A 17,556-nucleotide genomic window follows, 5' to 3' on the forward strand; every position below is an offset into this window, starting at 1 on the left:
TCTTTAGTCTGTAATTCCTCTGTTATATTTATCTCCCATCCTTCGCAATTTCCCCCAATTCCCTTTATTTAGTTTTGCTCTCTCCATTCATTTCCGCTCGTCTTTCTCCTCGTATTTGTTCCCTTTTTTCTGATTCTTATACTTTCGTATCTCATGCTCTTCCTCGGCGTCCTTTTCACCAGTGCTTTGATTTTTGCCTTGCTTTTCTTCCTCTCTCTCTATCTCTCTCTCTCTCTCTCTCGCTCCTCTCCTTTCCTTCTTTTCTTCTCTCTCTCTCTCTCTCTCCTCTCTGCTCTCTCAGTGAGTTTAAGCATGAATTTGTTCAGTGGAATAAAATTCTTGGAAACTGCCAAACATTAATCTCCCTCTTCAGCACTACTCCATCTTTCCTTATTCCTTTTCCTTTGTCATTTGTATACCTCTCCATTAGTTATCCGATTCCCCTGTCTCTCCCTGCTTTCCTTTCATCTCCTCCGTTATCTCCCTCCTCCATTTCTTGTTCTACGTTCTTCATTTGTTGTTCTTCCTCGCTCTGTTCTTGTCTTGTTGTAGTTTATTCTCTCTTCTCGTTTTTATTGTTCTTTAACAATACTTTCGTATCCATCTATTTTCCAGTTCCTTCTTGCGTCAGTTTTTCGTGTCGTGTGTTCACGATAATGAAATGTAATTAACGTGAATAAAAATCTCTCTCTGTGTGTGTGTGTGTGTGTGTGTGTGTGTGTATATATATATATATATATATATATATATATATATATATGTAAGTGTTTACATAATAAAAAATATGGAATGTTTAGTCCATATATATAAAAGTCTAAAACATAAAGAGTGTCAACCAGATGCTTGCAGGAATGTGATCAGACTAGAGACGCTAAAGATGACGTATACAATAAGTATGTAGGCTAAGTTGACATGCCGTCACCTGTAGTCATTCAATTGTTTATAAACATTAGTCCAAGCTCCCTGCTTGAGACAACTACCGCCTACGTGATCTGTAGCGTGTCTCATTTTGATTGTGTGTTCGTATGAAACTATGTCATTTGGATTGTATGTTCATATGTTCGAACTACTGTCTGTTCCTTCATAACTTGTAACAGAGATGGTAGACAGGCAGAACAGAGTTAGCTATCGTCATTAGAAGACCTGTACCTCTTTACCTAAGCTTTATCATGTAGAGGAATAGGATTAGCCATCATCATTGGCAGAAGCGATCAAGCTATCGTTATTAGAAGACTTGTACAATCATATCTGATCTTCACCATGTAAAACTTCAGAAGAATATATAATATACTTAGTGTTTTCTACAAGAACCTCACCGAACCATGAGTTTAACACATCGTCGTAAAGATAATACCGACTTCGTAAGTGATCTACAAAACCCCAGACACTCCATTGAAGATGGAAGTGCAATACCAACCGACTTAGCGTATAGTATTATCGCTAGTCTAACATTACCTCATAGGGCGCCTTATCATACAAGGCACAAGCCCTAATATATATATATATATATATATATATATATATATATATATATATATATATTGTTTGTATATATAATATATATATATATATTATATATATGTGTGTGTGAGTGATTGTTTGTCTGTGTATGTGTATTTGTAATATTCCCAGTGACCTCTTTCTTCAGCGGGTCATCTTGTCTATTCCAAATACGTCTCCATTTATTAAAAGTGACTCAAACATATATACGTATATATGTGTATGTATGCATGCATATATACACATGCATCCCTCGTCATGCGCCGTCAAATATTCACGAGAACGGAAAACAAAAATTACTCAAACCAAAAAAAAGATAAGAGAAAGAGAGAGCGAACTGGAGAGGCTGGCGGCTTATTAACAGCGCCATTGAAAACATACGCCTTTGACGAGCGTCCTTTCAAATAGCTTCATTACGCTTCAGATTATTCGAAAAGACTCGAAAACATGATAATGAGGCTGTGGGCTCTTCCACGATACAGGTCAAGAACCATTCGTTTCTCCTTTATGAAGTAAATGTTTGCTGGTATTCTGATGTTTTTTTTTTTTTTTTTTTTTTTTCCCCCCCCCCCCCTTTTTTTTTTTTTTTTTTTTTTTACATATTTGCATGAGATGGCACTATGTCCTTATCAAGCTTTGTCAGTAGTGTGATGGCTTGTTTATTGTTATTTGTGTTTTATTAGATAAACAAAAAACATCATTCACAATAGACGTGGAGATTATGTTTATATCTTCTATAATTCCCGCCAATATAAACATAATGATGATCATTATATCGTCTATAGTCTTTCCAATATAAAAGTAATGATAACAAACATATAGCCTATTCCTCGGTAATATAAACGTAGCGATGATAATTACATCGTCTATATTTCCTGCCAATATAAAAGAATAATGGTAATTATATTGTTTATATTCCTCGCCAATATAAGCAATGATCATAATTATATCGTATATATGTCGCCAAAATAAACGAATAACGATAATAATTATGTCGTCTATATTCCTCTCCATTATAAACATAATGATAATAATTATATCGTCTATATTCCTCTCCAAACTCATATTTTACTTTGCTATTCAATATTAGATAAGCCTCATTCTCCACTATGATCGTCTTCCCCAATATTCTCATCGCTGTTTTGGCTCCCTTCTCACTCCAGAGACGAGAACTGCTTCCAGCGGGGATTATCGTCCTGCCCCGCTTGAGAATTCCGGCAGATCTACTTTAATCTCACTTAAAGAACCCAATTTAAGGAAGAGAATCCCCGCGCTCTCGAACTACGATGAGAGTTTCTTTTTTTTTTTTTTTTTTAAGTGACTACTGTCATCTTGGTTATGAATCCATTAAGCAGTATTAATGATTTAAATAATAGCATTTTGTCTTAAGAATATGATTTGTTAACTTATTAGACAATCATATTTGAAGATTTATTTGAATTGGTTTTCCATTTTAGATTTTATGAATTGGAAATTTTTGGGTATAATTTTCTGTAGTTCCTTCTGCTTTGAAAGCTCATTTTATGATCCAGCATTCCATGCCCACTTCTGTGTTACCTAAAACCATAGGCATGGTAGCCAGTGGTCTCGCCAGTGACTACCCATTGAGTTGGTCCTAAGCTTAATCCATGATCAAATGCCTTTATGAATTTTCACTTTTACACAACTGCACTGTAGTGCCCATGATCTGGTGATGAAGGGGGGACTGGTCGTAAAAGTCTACCTCCTGAGTTATTTGCAGCCATTGCCTCGCTTTTCCAGGTCCTACGTGGGTGGGGCGGGGCTAGTTTATCATAGTTTGGGCCCTCAGGGCATTGTACACAAGTGCATTGACCTTTACTTTGTTTCTAAAGCTCTTCGGTGACATTTGAACCTTTAAATCTGATAATTTTAGAAGGAAGTTTCTTAGCTATATTTTCTTTGACACATTCGAGTAGGCTTTAGTCTTTCTCTTACATGAAGATTTTATTGATATGAAGAACCAATAAGAACGTCATTGTTTCAGTCTTCTAATACAGGGTAGAAGGAGCTTTGTTTCCATATTGACAGATATTCAAGTCACTGTCATGGCTTTGTTTTCAGATAGAAAAACAAACTCCGTTGCAATGATTTGTTTATGAAATAGCAAGGAGTGAGGAGCTTCCACAGTAGTGGCTTTGTTTGTGAATCTACGGGAAATTAAGTTGCTAGGTAGTGTATTGTTTTTAGATCTACAAACAATTCAAGTTACTTTGTTATTACTTTGTTTCTAAATTGAAGAACTATTACAGTATCGTGAAGTAACTTTTAGTGAGGATCTCCGAACGTAAACAGTCGGCTTTTAGCTGGTTACCATCACAGACTTGTATTTGTGTATGAGAGAGAGAGGTTGAGAGAGAGCACGATGCAGTGTATAATTTTAACAATATGAACTGAGAAAAATCTAAGCAGCTTAAACCTAATACTACCTTTAGAGAGAGAAAGAGAGGATGGTGCAGTGTAATTTTAACATTGCAAACTGACGAAAACCTAAGCAGTTTAAATCTTGCTAGCTTTGGAGAGAGAGAGAGCACGATGCAGTGTGATTTTAATATTGCATACCGACAAAAACCTATGCAGTTTAACTCTAATGCTACCTTTAGAGAGAGAGAGAGAGCAAGATACAGTGCAATTTTAACAATACATACTGAGGAAAATATAAGCAGCTTAAATTTAATGCTACCTTTAGAGAGAGAGAGAGAGAGAGAGAATGGACTTAGCAAGACTCAAAGGAGCGAACCTAAAGACGCGGCACTGAAAAACGAGAGAAAGGGAGAGACAGGATTGAAAGAACACAAAGTGAATAGGACGGAACAAACAAGAGGGAATGAGCACAGAACGAGGAGAGGAGAGGAGAGGAGGAGGAAAATGGAGAGACGAGAAACGCAGACGAACAACGAAAGAAGAACAAGAAGAGGAGAAAGTAAAAAGAGGAAGGTACGAATAAGTGACAACGAGAAAATGAATCTAGGAACAGGCCGAGCGGGAGAAAAAGGAGAGGAGAAGAGAGGGAGTCTTTTAGGGGAACAGGCGATCTCGGAGAGAGAGGACGAGAGGAGAAGAGAGAAGAAGGGAACCGAAACAGTGGAGTGGATAAAAGGAAGAAGAAGAGTAAACGGAAAGCGGAAAGACAAAGAGGAGAGAATGAGAGCTTAAATGGGAGGTAAGAGAGAGAGAGGGAGAGAGAGAGAGACAAAAGAAATGAAGAGGAGCGTCTCGACATAATAGTCCACTTAAATGATTTTTTTTTTTAGCTTCATATGAGAAGCCCTTTTGGCTGAGGGCCGATTCTCCGGATGGAAAGATTATTCATTTCTTCAGCAAATAAATCATTCCTGTGTCTTGAGATGCATCAACAGACTCTCTCTCTCTCTCTCTCTCTCTCTCTCTCTCTCTCTCTCTCTCTCTCTCTCGCTCTTTGAATGAAAGTGATGGATAGGGGTTCAGATATATTGCCGTGAATGAAAAACGAAGATAGGGAATTCTCTCTCTCTCTCTCTCTCTCTCTCTCTCTCTCTCTCTCTCTCTCTCTCTCTCTCATTGGCTGTTGATGTTTACCAATACAGTTATGCCTTATAGTTATATATATATATATATATATATATATATATATATATATATATATATATAAGTCATTTCAACTTCACGTGATTCATATACATTACATCGAGCTACAATGTCCTTTAATATCTAATTCGCTCTACTCGGAATTGGAATATATTTTCATATATGCTTAACCTGGATTTGAATGTTTCTCTTCTTGGGTTCGCGCCCGGGACCAGGCCAAATATATTATCGTGTAAAAAATCCCCCCCTTCGGTTAAGCATATAGAAAATATATTAATTCCGAGGTAGAGCGAATTAGATATTAAAGGACATTGTAGCTCGATGTTTATATATATTATATATAATATATATATATATATATATATATATATCGTCTCATCAACGTGGTATAATCTCACCCAGTTTTATGAAAAATTCACAATTAAAGGCTTGGCTGTCAATCAGCAAATAATAATAATTTAATGAATAAATATAGCCAACATCATAACAAGGAACAGAAATTAATGAAAAGATACAAAAGCAAAAAATGTAACGTGAAAAAAAAATACGTCAAAAATATTTAATAGAAGGTTCCTGATTTTTCTTCCCTTGCGATGTGTTGCTGCCTCTTCCTCAATATCCCAATGGGATGGAGTGGGAAGTTTCTCCCTGTGGGACGGTAATGAAGCAGACGGAAGGAGGAAGCGCTGACAGGAAATAAGAGAGGATAGAAAGAGACATAACCAATAAATCAGTCTAGACAAGAGAGATGGGTGAACCTACATAGAAAACGGGATTAGATAAGAAGGTTCAGACGTCACGTTAAGATCGGGTAGCCTAGAGAAAACGGGAACAGGTGAGCAGGGTCAGACAACGTACGAAAGAAAGGTAGATAATAAATTTAAAAAAATAAGAAGGGAAAGGGTAAGAAAAAGGTAAATAGACGCAGAGGTCAGGATGACGAAAAGAATGGTTAATTCAGAAGTGTGATGATGCAGGAGAGAATGGGGGACGTCGAAACTAGATTGTAGATTGACTCTAGAAAAGAAGGGATTATTCGCACGACTGAGCATTTATAGTATGATGAATGTGGAAGCTATATACGTGTTATAATATATATATATATAATATATATATATATATATATATATATATATATTATATATATATATATATATATATATATATATGAAATGTATGTGCAAAGAAGAAAAACGCCTAAATTCTTCATATATTTAATACTCGAACGCTACCCAGTTTAACATAAAGAAGAAACAAGTGAATTAACAAGATTTTGAGAGTGAAAACAATAAGCAGAGGAGGAGAGAACCCAGCAGAAGGTTTGAAGCAGACAGAAGAGGATTAAGTCCTGAGCAGAAAAGGTTCCTGGTATTTTATTTTTTTTCATCTTACTCTTAAAGCTCTGGCTGGGAGGGGGATGGGGTGGGGTTTGTTATGTTGGTTTGTGGGGGGGGGGGGGGGGTGTTGTTGAGGGGAGGTAGTGGAAAGCGGCTTTGCGTTCTGATATACAGAAAATGAAAAGGTGCTGGATTCTTATATTGAAGTAATATTATATATATATATATATATATATATATATATATATATATATATATATTATAGATATATATATATATAATGTTACAGTAAATATGTGAAATCCAAGGATTACGAAATCAGTAGGGGTTATGTGAAATGACCAATTCGCTGAGGAACACTGGATCTCTCCGAAGGCTCGTACTAAACACGACGAAGCAGTGATTCATCTAAACTGTTTCCCGTGTTTATTAAATGCACTTAGGGACATTGGGGATCAAATGTTCCTAAGGGAAATTGGTCGTTTCACATATTCCCTAGGGATTTCGTGATTTCACATATTTACTGTAATACCCACACACGCGCACACTCAGTCACTCACAAGTACTTATCAAGTCAGGTGTGGACTAATGAAATTGTTTAGAATAGGGGGAAAAATGAGAGAACCAGAACTTTCGTTCGAACGAAGGAAATGAAAAATACTTTAGAAAGTTTAGATGAAAGATTTGGACGTACGTGCCTTTAGACGCAAAAGAAAAAATAAATTAAAAAATAAAAAGGAAGAGAGAAAAACTTCAATGAAGAAAACTGTGTGCTTCATCGAGATAATAAAAATAAAAAAAGGTTTATTTTTTTATTACGGAAATTAATTTCGTTTATGTGGCCATTATCGACGGGATTCCAACAGCAAAACATAAGGCTGAGTAACGCGGGAAATCGCTTCGTGGCGTTCATTGGCATTTGGTGATGATGTCAGTAGTATTCTGTATCATGATTGGTGCTTGCAGTTAATTGATGCTTGCTACTCGTAGCGTTGCCAGTATAAATCAAAGCTTGCCTATGAAACAATATAATAAGAAACGTACTCTAAGTTATAACCGGTTTATAATCGGCCTTTTTAGTGTTGAAAAAATATATGCAAACTAATTTGTATCAGTCAACATGTGCTTTAAGTATTGACGTGTTGAAGAAACATTGGAATATATATGTATTAAAGAAAGATGTCATCCAGTTTCTGGCACCTGCTCAAATACTCGTGAATCTTCCCACAAAGAAATATTAATAAAGGTCGGCTAGTATTGATCTATATCAAAAGCAAAAGAATGCATTTGTCAACAAATGCAAAATGGCGCTCATGAGCCTATTATACAATTGCAAAAAGTAAATCGCAACTTCAGCAGCAGTGAGACAATATGAACGTTTCCACCAAGGGATGTTACGTGAATTTTATTTTCCTTATTTTTGCTGTTCTTTTTTTTCTCTCTCATTCTTCGTATAGTTGCTGACAAATTCCAAATTACCCGCAAGATTGAGTTATCCGTAAACTTATAATAATGAAATCGCCAAATATTGACTAACAATATCGTTTGGTACTGAAACTACGTACGAATATTTGCATTGTTATTATCGAAATGAAAACCACTTGCAATAAAAAAAAATCAATGAAATAAAGTAAAAATGATACGCTACACGGAAAACTGCGGATAGAATCTTAATTGAAATTAACAGAAAACGCAAGCTGATGTATCATAGAAAACTAAAATTCAATAGTTAACAGAAACAGAAGAAAATTGTCGGTGCTGCACATGCCAAAGTCTCTGGACAAAAAGCGTGGTGAACATATGCACCAAATATGATGTAGAAATTAATGGATTAAGAGAATATCCCAAAGCAGCACCGAAAAAGGAAATAAAGATAAAGATTAATCAAGATATCCAAGAGACTGAAAGAAAAGAGAAAAAATAAAGAAGCCAAGTTTCATAGATAACTTCGAGGAAAACAAGTACATAAGGGAACTGGAAACGAAAGATGCATGTATCATAATGAAGCACCGAACTGAATATGTTGAACTTAAAAGGCTAACTTCCGGGGCAAGTTTAAGGACGAGGTCTGTGAAAAATGTAGAGTGGAGGAGGACACCACCGAACATTTATTCACGTGTAAATTCCTACAAAAATCAGATCAGGATATAAATTTAGGGACAATGATATTCCCTATCAGAAAACTGGGAGAATATATAAGGATAGCCCTCAAAATTAAGAGTGTTCTATACCTGGAAAGCGATGGATGTCAAAGTTAAGTAACATGGCTCTGCCTCACTTATAAAGAAGAAGAAATGAAAGGGAGTTGGGGTAAAAGTAAATAACTGCTTTGCACCTCATAGTGTAGTGTGCCCGCAACTGTGTTTGTGGAGTGAGCGCCTAGGAACCAGGAACCAGGAACTCTTCACAGCTGGAAAAAATTCGAAACGTAAGTGTTGGAGGGAATATACTGAATTTTCACTTAGTTATTAACTCAGGTACTTAACAAAGAGACCGCTGAAGATGCACTTCCAGAAATTCAGAAGCACAAAAATGTGTAGCATTTAAAGGAAATATACTTAAGGTGGTAAACTTAATAAAGTAATCGAATACAACAAGAGATGGTAAACTATTTAAGCTGTTTGACTTTGGAATCAATTACCCCTTTAGTTAGCTTTCGAAAAGGAATATTTCTATGTATACTCTTCCCCAACCTCGCAGTGTCAAATGGACGTATTGAGGTCCTGTAACTAGAGGCAAATAGGAAAGGAAACAGCAAAACTTTTACGAATGCTAGGTAAGTGGAAGGAACATAGAATTTATGGTTATGATTTAGCTTAAGGAGAGGAATAAACTTACTATTAAAAAAGTGAAACGTGGTCAAATAGGATGGTCTTTTACCGCAGGTGTATATAGGCATGATATAAGATTGATTACGACAGCCTGTTTGGTTTAAATAAAGCGATGAAGATAATTTGCAGTTTACAGTATCAAACTGATCAGTGATGTAGGGCGTTAATTTCCTTGCTTTCATCAGTAACAAACTCGGGCTTGCATAATGGGTACTAGAGGCAGGAAGCAACAGTTTATGGAAATCATTACATGATAATATTGGTAATGTATAGAAAGGTCTTGATGGGAGGTGGGGGAATAAAGGATGTTTAAACAATCAGATGTAATACAAAATGTAACTGCAAGATAGGTATTTGAGTTACAGACCAATGAACTACTGCAATCATATGCAAGAAAAGCACGGCAGTAAGAAGAGCTGTTACATAGGGAAACCCTTAACTGGTCTGATGTAAGGTATGTACGGCACTAATACAACCAGGAAAAAATATTCATAGAATATCTTTACTACTTTGTTGGAAGCAATATATCCATCAAAATGAGTTGGGACATAACCCCTATCGTCGATTTGTTTCTATAAGATGCTAGTATGTCTCGAACATAAAATGAAAATCGTGTAAAGTGACCCGAAGAAGAGAGCCGTTGCATAGCAAAAGTTCTCGTAATCACTGGTACATTCTACTTGGTGCGGGATTCTTCTCGAATTCGGGGCCAACTAAACAAAACTGCGGGACCAGTTGACTGGTCACGTTGATTGATTGTTCTCTGCAACGATCGTTAGTGTTCGTGGATTGTCATTCAGTGAGATATTGGGCAGAATTAAACGTAAGTCAGCTTATGGTGTCTTGTCTTTTGGTGGAGGTTAAATAATTAATACCTAGTACCAGCCGTTTGGTATGACATCGCTACAATACTAAGACATTAGCTAGGTACCTACCTATATTGACAGTCGTAACCTGACTTAACCTAGCTACCACTTACTACGTCCTTACCAAACCTGGGCTTGTGCCCCAAACGCCCATTACTCAGGTCACCAGTTAGTTAAGTTACCTAAGGCTAACTGCCACTACTAGGTATCTCGCTACTTACCTAGCCTATGCCCACTAAACCGGGTCCAGTGGTACGCTTTATTGTCGTGGTTCCTTTGCTCTATTGGGAAGGGCAGGGTATTTCTCTCTCTCTCTCTCTTTTTGTACAAGTCTGGCCACCCATGTGCTGTCTGCACATTCAGTGGTAATTATCAGTTACTTCAAGTTGCAGTTTGCAAAAGTGAAGCTCATAGCTATAGGTAGCTACTAGGTAGTTCCTTTGCTTCAGTCTTAAATTACAGAAGAAAGTCTGAAGCCCAAGCAAAGTTATTGGTTATGGAAATCACAGAAAACAGCAACGTCTACTTTTCTGTTCAATGGTAGCCTGTACGTTGGTATTGCAGGCCGTTTAGCAAATTTTCTGTTTTTTCTTGTGAGCGCAACCTTATACAACTTAGAGTAGGCAACTATTAAATACTAAGTGATAGTAATTTACAAATTCAGTTGTAACTTACAGATTCAGTTGTAGGTGAAGCCTGTAGTATTATATTCTTTTAGATTATGAACATCAGAGTGGCATGCTTTATAGGGTAAAAAAACTGCATAGTACAGGGGTGGACTATGTACGATCAATGTGTACAACCCCAAGAAAAATACATTATAACGCGTCCTGACACCGGAGTAGAGGTCTTTAGCTCCGTTTCTCACCAACAACAAGTCGCAACTGATGCCCATCTCCGATGTCTGGATGTGTTATAATGTACTTTTTTTGGGGTTGTTCACGCTGATCGTACATGGTCCACCCCTGTACCATGCGGTTTTTTACCCTAGATAACATCAGATGACAAGCAGTCAGTAGTAATTCATTTGTGCTAGCTTTTTCATTGAGAAGCAATAGGCATGTCTGAGATATTTGAAAGCAAAATGTGAAGAAACTTAGCAGATATTTGCATTGTCTGGACAAATGTTGTGAGGAATATGCTAGTTGAGAGGCCTAGCAATATAACATTATGCACATTAACGGCTTTGTACTTTTAACAATGACTTGTTGGCTATGAAATGTATATGGTAAAGTAATTTCTTTGTTTTATATTTTCAGATTCTGTAGCAAAAATGTCTGGTGAAAATAATGAGGACACGCCCAGGCAGCCCCGTAATTTACAGGGTTTGCTGAACTTCTGTACGCAGATAACAGCTAGAGAGGACAATACGCGTCCAACAGATATGTCTATGATGGATCCTGAAGTAAGTTTGACTCTTCTCATTTTTGCATGTCATCTGTTATGCAGTGTTGCCATATTTGAGTAGTTCGCATCATTTTAGCATTCAGGTCTCAGTAACCCTGTAGAGCATTAAAGGTTTTCTGTTCTACATATTTAGATAAAACATATTTAGTTGATACAATGAAATAATTTTACTTTATATTTCAGCGAAGACGATTTCTTGAAGAAGCCCTGACAGGAATGACAGTTGATGTAGTAAAGAAACTAGCGGAAGCTGTGAAAACTCTGTTTGAAGATGCAGTGACAATTCCTGGAGAAAATGTAGAAGAGCAAGAAGAAGCTTTGGATACAATCAGTGAATATGTTGAAGATCTTAATTATGCAAAAGGTTAGTAGCATGAGTCTTTTTGCTTTCAATTGATAGACCTTAACTTGCTTTTGTGTGTAAAGTAAAAGAAACAAATGAGAAAAGTGGACCAGTACCCAGTGAATTTTGATACATAAAGTTTAGTAATTACCATACAGTGTTACTCAGGAATATTTTTTATGTGATGTAGTATATTTTTTTTACCCCATGTGCATTTGCAACACAGGGTTAAGTATGTCTTTAGTAACTATAATTAATATGAAAAGTATCCACTAGTAAGCATTCTCAAAAGTAGGGAATGTTTGAATTTTGGTTGGGGATTGTATGAATGTTTCTTATGTTAGAATAATGTCCTTGATTTTGAAAACTGTTTTGGCACTTTTAAAGTTAAATCTCCTCAACTCTCTGTTAAGGGAAGGTTTTCTTGAAAGTTTTTTTTTTCTTCGATATATTGCAGACCTTCAAAAAATGGGAGGATTTCCAGCACTTATACGGTGTTTAGATTCTCCACATGAATCCCTTCGCGCAAGTGCGGCCAATGTCATCGGTGAAGTGTGTCAAAACAATTTGGATTGTCAGTCTAGTATGCTGGCTCTCAACCCAATTCCAACATTACTTCACATGATGGACAATGACAGCAGTAAACAAGCAAAGGTTAAGGCTTTATTTGCACTTTCATGTAAGTTTCTTTGTAATCTTGTTTTGCTTCTTGCTTTTTTGAAACCTGTAGATTATATAATTATGTAATATTTATACTATTAAAGTATTATAATTTTCATATTCCAGGCCTTGTTCGAGGTTATACTGATGGGGAACGTAAATTTTTAGAGCTGGATGGTTTCTCTTACCTCATGCGAGCAATGCAGTCTGGAGAGGAGAAGTTGGTTGTAAAATCTGCCTTTTTTCTGAATAATCTCATTGACAATGACAATTTCCGGAAAGGTAAATTTTATTTCTTATTGTTATGGTATTGTACTATATGTTGCTGCAGTACTGTAATGTTATCAGTGTTTTACAACTTGAACATTAAGGATAGTTATAGCCCCATAGCAAGTTTATGTTTAAGCAAAAGTCCCAAATGTGAGAAGTGTTCAGACCATTAAAGTTACTAAAAATAGTAGGTTAGTTAAATAGAAATATTTTATTCAGATCACCAGATGGTTCCTGTTGTATCAGAGTTTCACCTGGTATTGTCTTGTACCACATTGTAACTTCCATTTTCCCATGCCTCGACTGCTTTCTAGCTGCATATATAATGTCTATGTATTCTGTTTCCATTCATTGTTCTCATTTTTCCTTTTTCCCATGTTCTTTGTTTGTTACTCCTTACTCTTAGTTTACCTTCTAGGGTTATTTCATTACATAGCCTTAAGTCTAAGCGTCTTTTACCTCAAACCCTTTTCTGTCCCTCCTTGTACTGATGCAGCACTTGCATAGCCAGTGATAACTTGAGCTGGGCTACCTGTTATTTTTGATTGATCCACCAAAAGACTGAAAACCTAGGCTAATACTGAGGTTTTTCTGTGATGTTGTGCATGTGTGGTCACTGCAAATAAGTTAATTTCAAGTAAAGTAAAAGTATAATGGTTTTCATTTATAAATCTGTAATTTTCTGTGGAAGTTTTGATACTTGCTCTGTTTTTTACTACCATGAACTCATCATTGTAACATTACGTATATGTTGTCTTTGTTCGGGTAAAGGGGATTAAGTATCAGGAAGTCATAACAAAGACCGAGTAATATCAGATAATTTATACATGTAGGCTTCTATTACAGTGTAAATATTGGTCAGTATGTATTTTACAAATAGTTCATTAGTTTATGAATTAAATTTATTCATAACTTTGATTATGTAATGTGAAAATGGTTATGGTGATCTTTATATTTTATTGGCTATGTATTTTAATTGAAATTTTCAGATGCCATTATGTCAATGGGCTATGTTGAACAACTGCGGTACTCCATCCTGAACAATGATGCCGTGGACAATGTTTCTCGAAAAGAGCACTGCCCACCCCATGGTGCTTGCAACACTGGCTATGTCATACCCTCCAGCGCTCTCGGACTGCCTGAGACCAGAATTCAATTTACCCTGTTCTTTAAGATCTCGACTTACAACTATTAAAGGCAAATCAGAGTTTGAGGTATGTTTTAATTATGACTACGTATGTTCTGTTGCTTACAAATAGGCCATTACCAAGGGTCTGCAAGCATTTAATGGGTTAAAATGATCCTTTCAAAGTAATTTTTGTCTGGTAAAAGCTTTCTGATAGTGACATGAAGCCACTGTCCCTTAAGCGATTTCATTCAAGATGTTGCAATGAAAATACTTATCTTGATCAAATTTATGTTACCATAAAATGGGAAAGAATTACTATAGTAAACTAATAATTTAAATATACATACACCCCTTTTTTAAGTATGTTTGAATTTATCATTTCCTTTATAAATCTGATTCACTTAGTTGTTGGAAAATTTTCTGTTATATTTTTGGGGTTTGAAACACACTGATCACTAAAAAAAAAACAGGATAGTTTAGGAATAGTATCAATAGTGTTTACAAGGCATTGATTGCTTTTATTACGTTTTATTTACACAGGACGAAGCTCGGCATATAACAAACCTACTTAATGCAATTGAAAGTGAAGATGAAAACACTTGCAGATAATTAGTCAAGACTAGTGTCAACAAAAAATATCGCCTAGTTTATAAGGTACAACAATGTGTGTTATATTTTGACAGACTTGTACAGTTTACTGAATCGATTAGACTGGTGTGTGAAAAGTAATTTGTGTTTATAACATCTTTGCGAAAGGCTGTGAATGACGTCCAAGTGGTATTCATTGTTTGAAGTTTGTTATTACAGAACATCTAATTTTCTTGTCTGTAGGCATGCATCAACAAATAGCATTATGGTTTATTGTGTTGATGTAAGTTTGTACTGTATGATAAGGATAATTGCAAAGCATAGGGGGCTTAGGCCTTGTTTCAAAGTTTTAATGTTCAATTTAAGGCATATTTTTTATATGCAGAATAACTGTATATGGATGCTGAGTTTTCATTTGGTACTAAATGTAGTGTTAGGTGATAAGTAAAATGTAGTTTTACTAAACCTCCGTGCCAGTTCTAGATTTGAAAGGTACATGTATTGCCTAAATTAAAGGAAACTTAATTACAATAGATTATTTACTTTCTGCATCTATCTTTTCACCTAAAAATTTCTTTCAAAATGTAACAGGTGGTAATAAATTTTATGAAATGCTTTTTCCTTACTTAAAAAAAAATTATTACTTAAAGCTTCACTTTTATATTTTCATGGAAATATTTTGTTGCTTGATGATGTCTTGATTACTGCTTTTAGTTTGGTAATGATTTTGATACTGTATACAAGTTATACATATATGTTTTATTTATATGTTCAACATTTCTTGTAAATCATAGACATAGCAGTTGATGTACAAATATCTGAACAACTTAGTCTTTTAATTTTAAAGTATTGTATCATTTCCTAATATAACTTTTCTATTGTGATATATTATTTTGTTTTACCTTCTAATTGTAAGTTGAAAAATTTATATATGCCACTCCCAGCCAAAGAGGGTCATGTATTTACATCATCATTCACATTTATCTGCAGTTCTTCACTCAGTTATTCATAACTTAGATCCTTGATATAGGTACTCATGCATGGTAACAGTAAGCATAACAATTCCATTAACAGGTGTTTGTGTCTGTGTACAAGGTAGGAAAATTGACTACAGTCAGGGTTAATCCATAGACATAAGCACATTATATGCACAGAACCTACTTTACTTCCAGATTGTTCATAAGATCCTCAAATTTTAGGTAAATCTCTGTTTCTCTCATGTGTCTACACTTGTATGTCATTATGGAAAGTGAACTGCGAAGTACTATTTTTGTGACTTCATTGACATGCTAATTTTGTTTTATTGAGATGTATTTTGGATCTATAGGATTTTCCCCCAGTACAGTATGTATATACATTATGAACAAGAAAGTACCGAGACCTTTGCTACTTTAGTTATTTGTCTGAAAGTTGTAGACAAAAACTTTGAAAGTATTGTACTTAACTGAAGGCTTTTGAGGGTGACCTTTGCAGTAGGGGAGGCTGAACCTGAGTGTATGTCAAGTGTGTTGTAGTTAATACTAGAGAAAAAAAATATTGTATAGTATTTCAAATTTCTAGAAAGTAACACATTTGAGTTTCAAAACTTATGTGGATTAGGGGCACATATGTTGTTGAATAAAGAAGTGAGATCTGAAAGTAGATATTTTAGGTATGTGATGGACAGAGGAGATGAGCTTTCATTGAGTGAAGATATTGAGAACAAGCCCAAGTAATCGGGGAAGGTCTTGTTGAAGACTGTAACCAGATGAAAACCCTAACGATGAAGAAAAAAGTTTGCTTTGATAAGTTCAGTGATTCAAAACAGAATTTAGAATAAGGTGAAAAAGATGGTAAAACTTGGGGTGTCCCATTTTTTTTATATACCCTTGGCATTCTTTAATGGTGAAAAAGGAAGGAAAATGATTAATTTGATTATAGTTGTGAAAACCATCAGGATAATCCCACTAAAGGCTTTTGGAGAGATGAGGATTTTCATTATGGTTGTAAAACACAAATTCATACAACTTTTCAAACTGGATCCCACGCACGTCCAACAATAAGTACTATTGTTGTTTAAACACAACTGGTTATGACATTCCTCATACACGTATACATTCATAAAACAAATGCCAGACTAAAGAAAGAATGAATTACACAGTGTCGAAATGCAGCAAAGGAATAAGATGTGATAGAAGAAAACTAAAAGAGCATGTGTAGTACCTACCTTGTAATTGAAGAGAGGGGAAAGCATCCAGTTGTATGTGGGAAAACAAATGTTAATATGAAGCCAGAAGACAAAGGAAAAGACTATTTCAACATAAAAAATGGAATGGTAAAGGACTTTACACAATTTCTGAAGAGGATGGTACATATTTTGCTAACTTGAGTGGCAGATAGTGCAATGAAGACTTATACATTCAGTATGTGACATAAGACTGTAAGAAGTATTTGAAGCATGACTGCAGAAGAAAGTTTAATTAGAAATAAGTGCCCAGAGCAGAAATCTTATTAGACTGGTGTTGGTGAATTGATGTAAAAGAGATGTAGCAAGAAAGAAGTGTCAGCATAACATTTGCACAAACCAGTGGACAGTTTACAAGAAAACATTGGGCAACGCCCTTCAGGGAAATTATCTGTTATAAAGATTCTGTGATTAAAATATACGTAATGGGAAATGTGAAGAAGGGAAATAACGAAAATAATTCGGCAAACCACTGGACAGATTGCATTCATAAACGATGGGTCAAAATAGCAGGTAGGACCTGCCATAGGCCAGATCACTGAGGTGGCGAATACAGTGGATGAGAGCAAATTAAGCTTTATATAGGAGTTGTAACATATGCAGTTGTGCACAGTCATTCAGTTTTTTCCATCATTCTGATAAAGTCTAGCTTTCAAGCCCTCATGAAGTTAATTATTGTACTTGAGATACGATTAAGAATACACACGTTTTCAGTATGACCCTCTAGCTTTAGAAATAACCCGACAAATATTGATAGCTGCAGAATTTTTTCCTCCTTTTTAGTTTTATAAATATGCTAGGAATCCAAACTTGTCT

The 17,556-nt window shown here is 35.6% G+C and overlaps 1 protein-coding gene across 1 annotated transcript; it reads left to right on the top strand.

Annotated features, from left to right (window-relative positions):
- Nucleotides 1-9,919: 9,919 nt before the first annotated feature.
- On the top strand, nucleotides 9,920-15,379 carry LOC135195499 (hsp70-binding protein 1-like). The gene is given in 8 exon segments (XM_064221722.1): nucleotides 9,920-10,076; nucleotides 11,379-11,524; nucleotides 11,710-11,890; nucleotides 12,327-12,548; nucleotides 12,656-12,811; nucleotides 13,789-13,880; nucleotides 13,882-14,013; nucleotides 14,469-15,379. Coding segments are annotated over 7 exon segments (984 nt in total). The 5' UTR covers nucleotides 9,920-10,076; nucleotides 11,379-11,392; the 3' UTR covers nucleotides 14,538-15,379.
- Nucleotides 15,380-17,556: the final 2,177 nt, after the last annotated feature.

This window comes from Macrobrachium nipponense, chromosome 16, assembly GCF_015104395.2.
Source record: "Macrobrachium nipponense isolate FS-2020 chromosome 16, ASM1510439v2, whole genome shotgun sequence".
NCBI lineage: Eukaryota > Metazoa > Arthropoda > Malacostraca > Decapoda > Palaemonidae > Macrobrachium > Macrobrachium nipponense.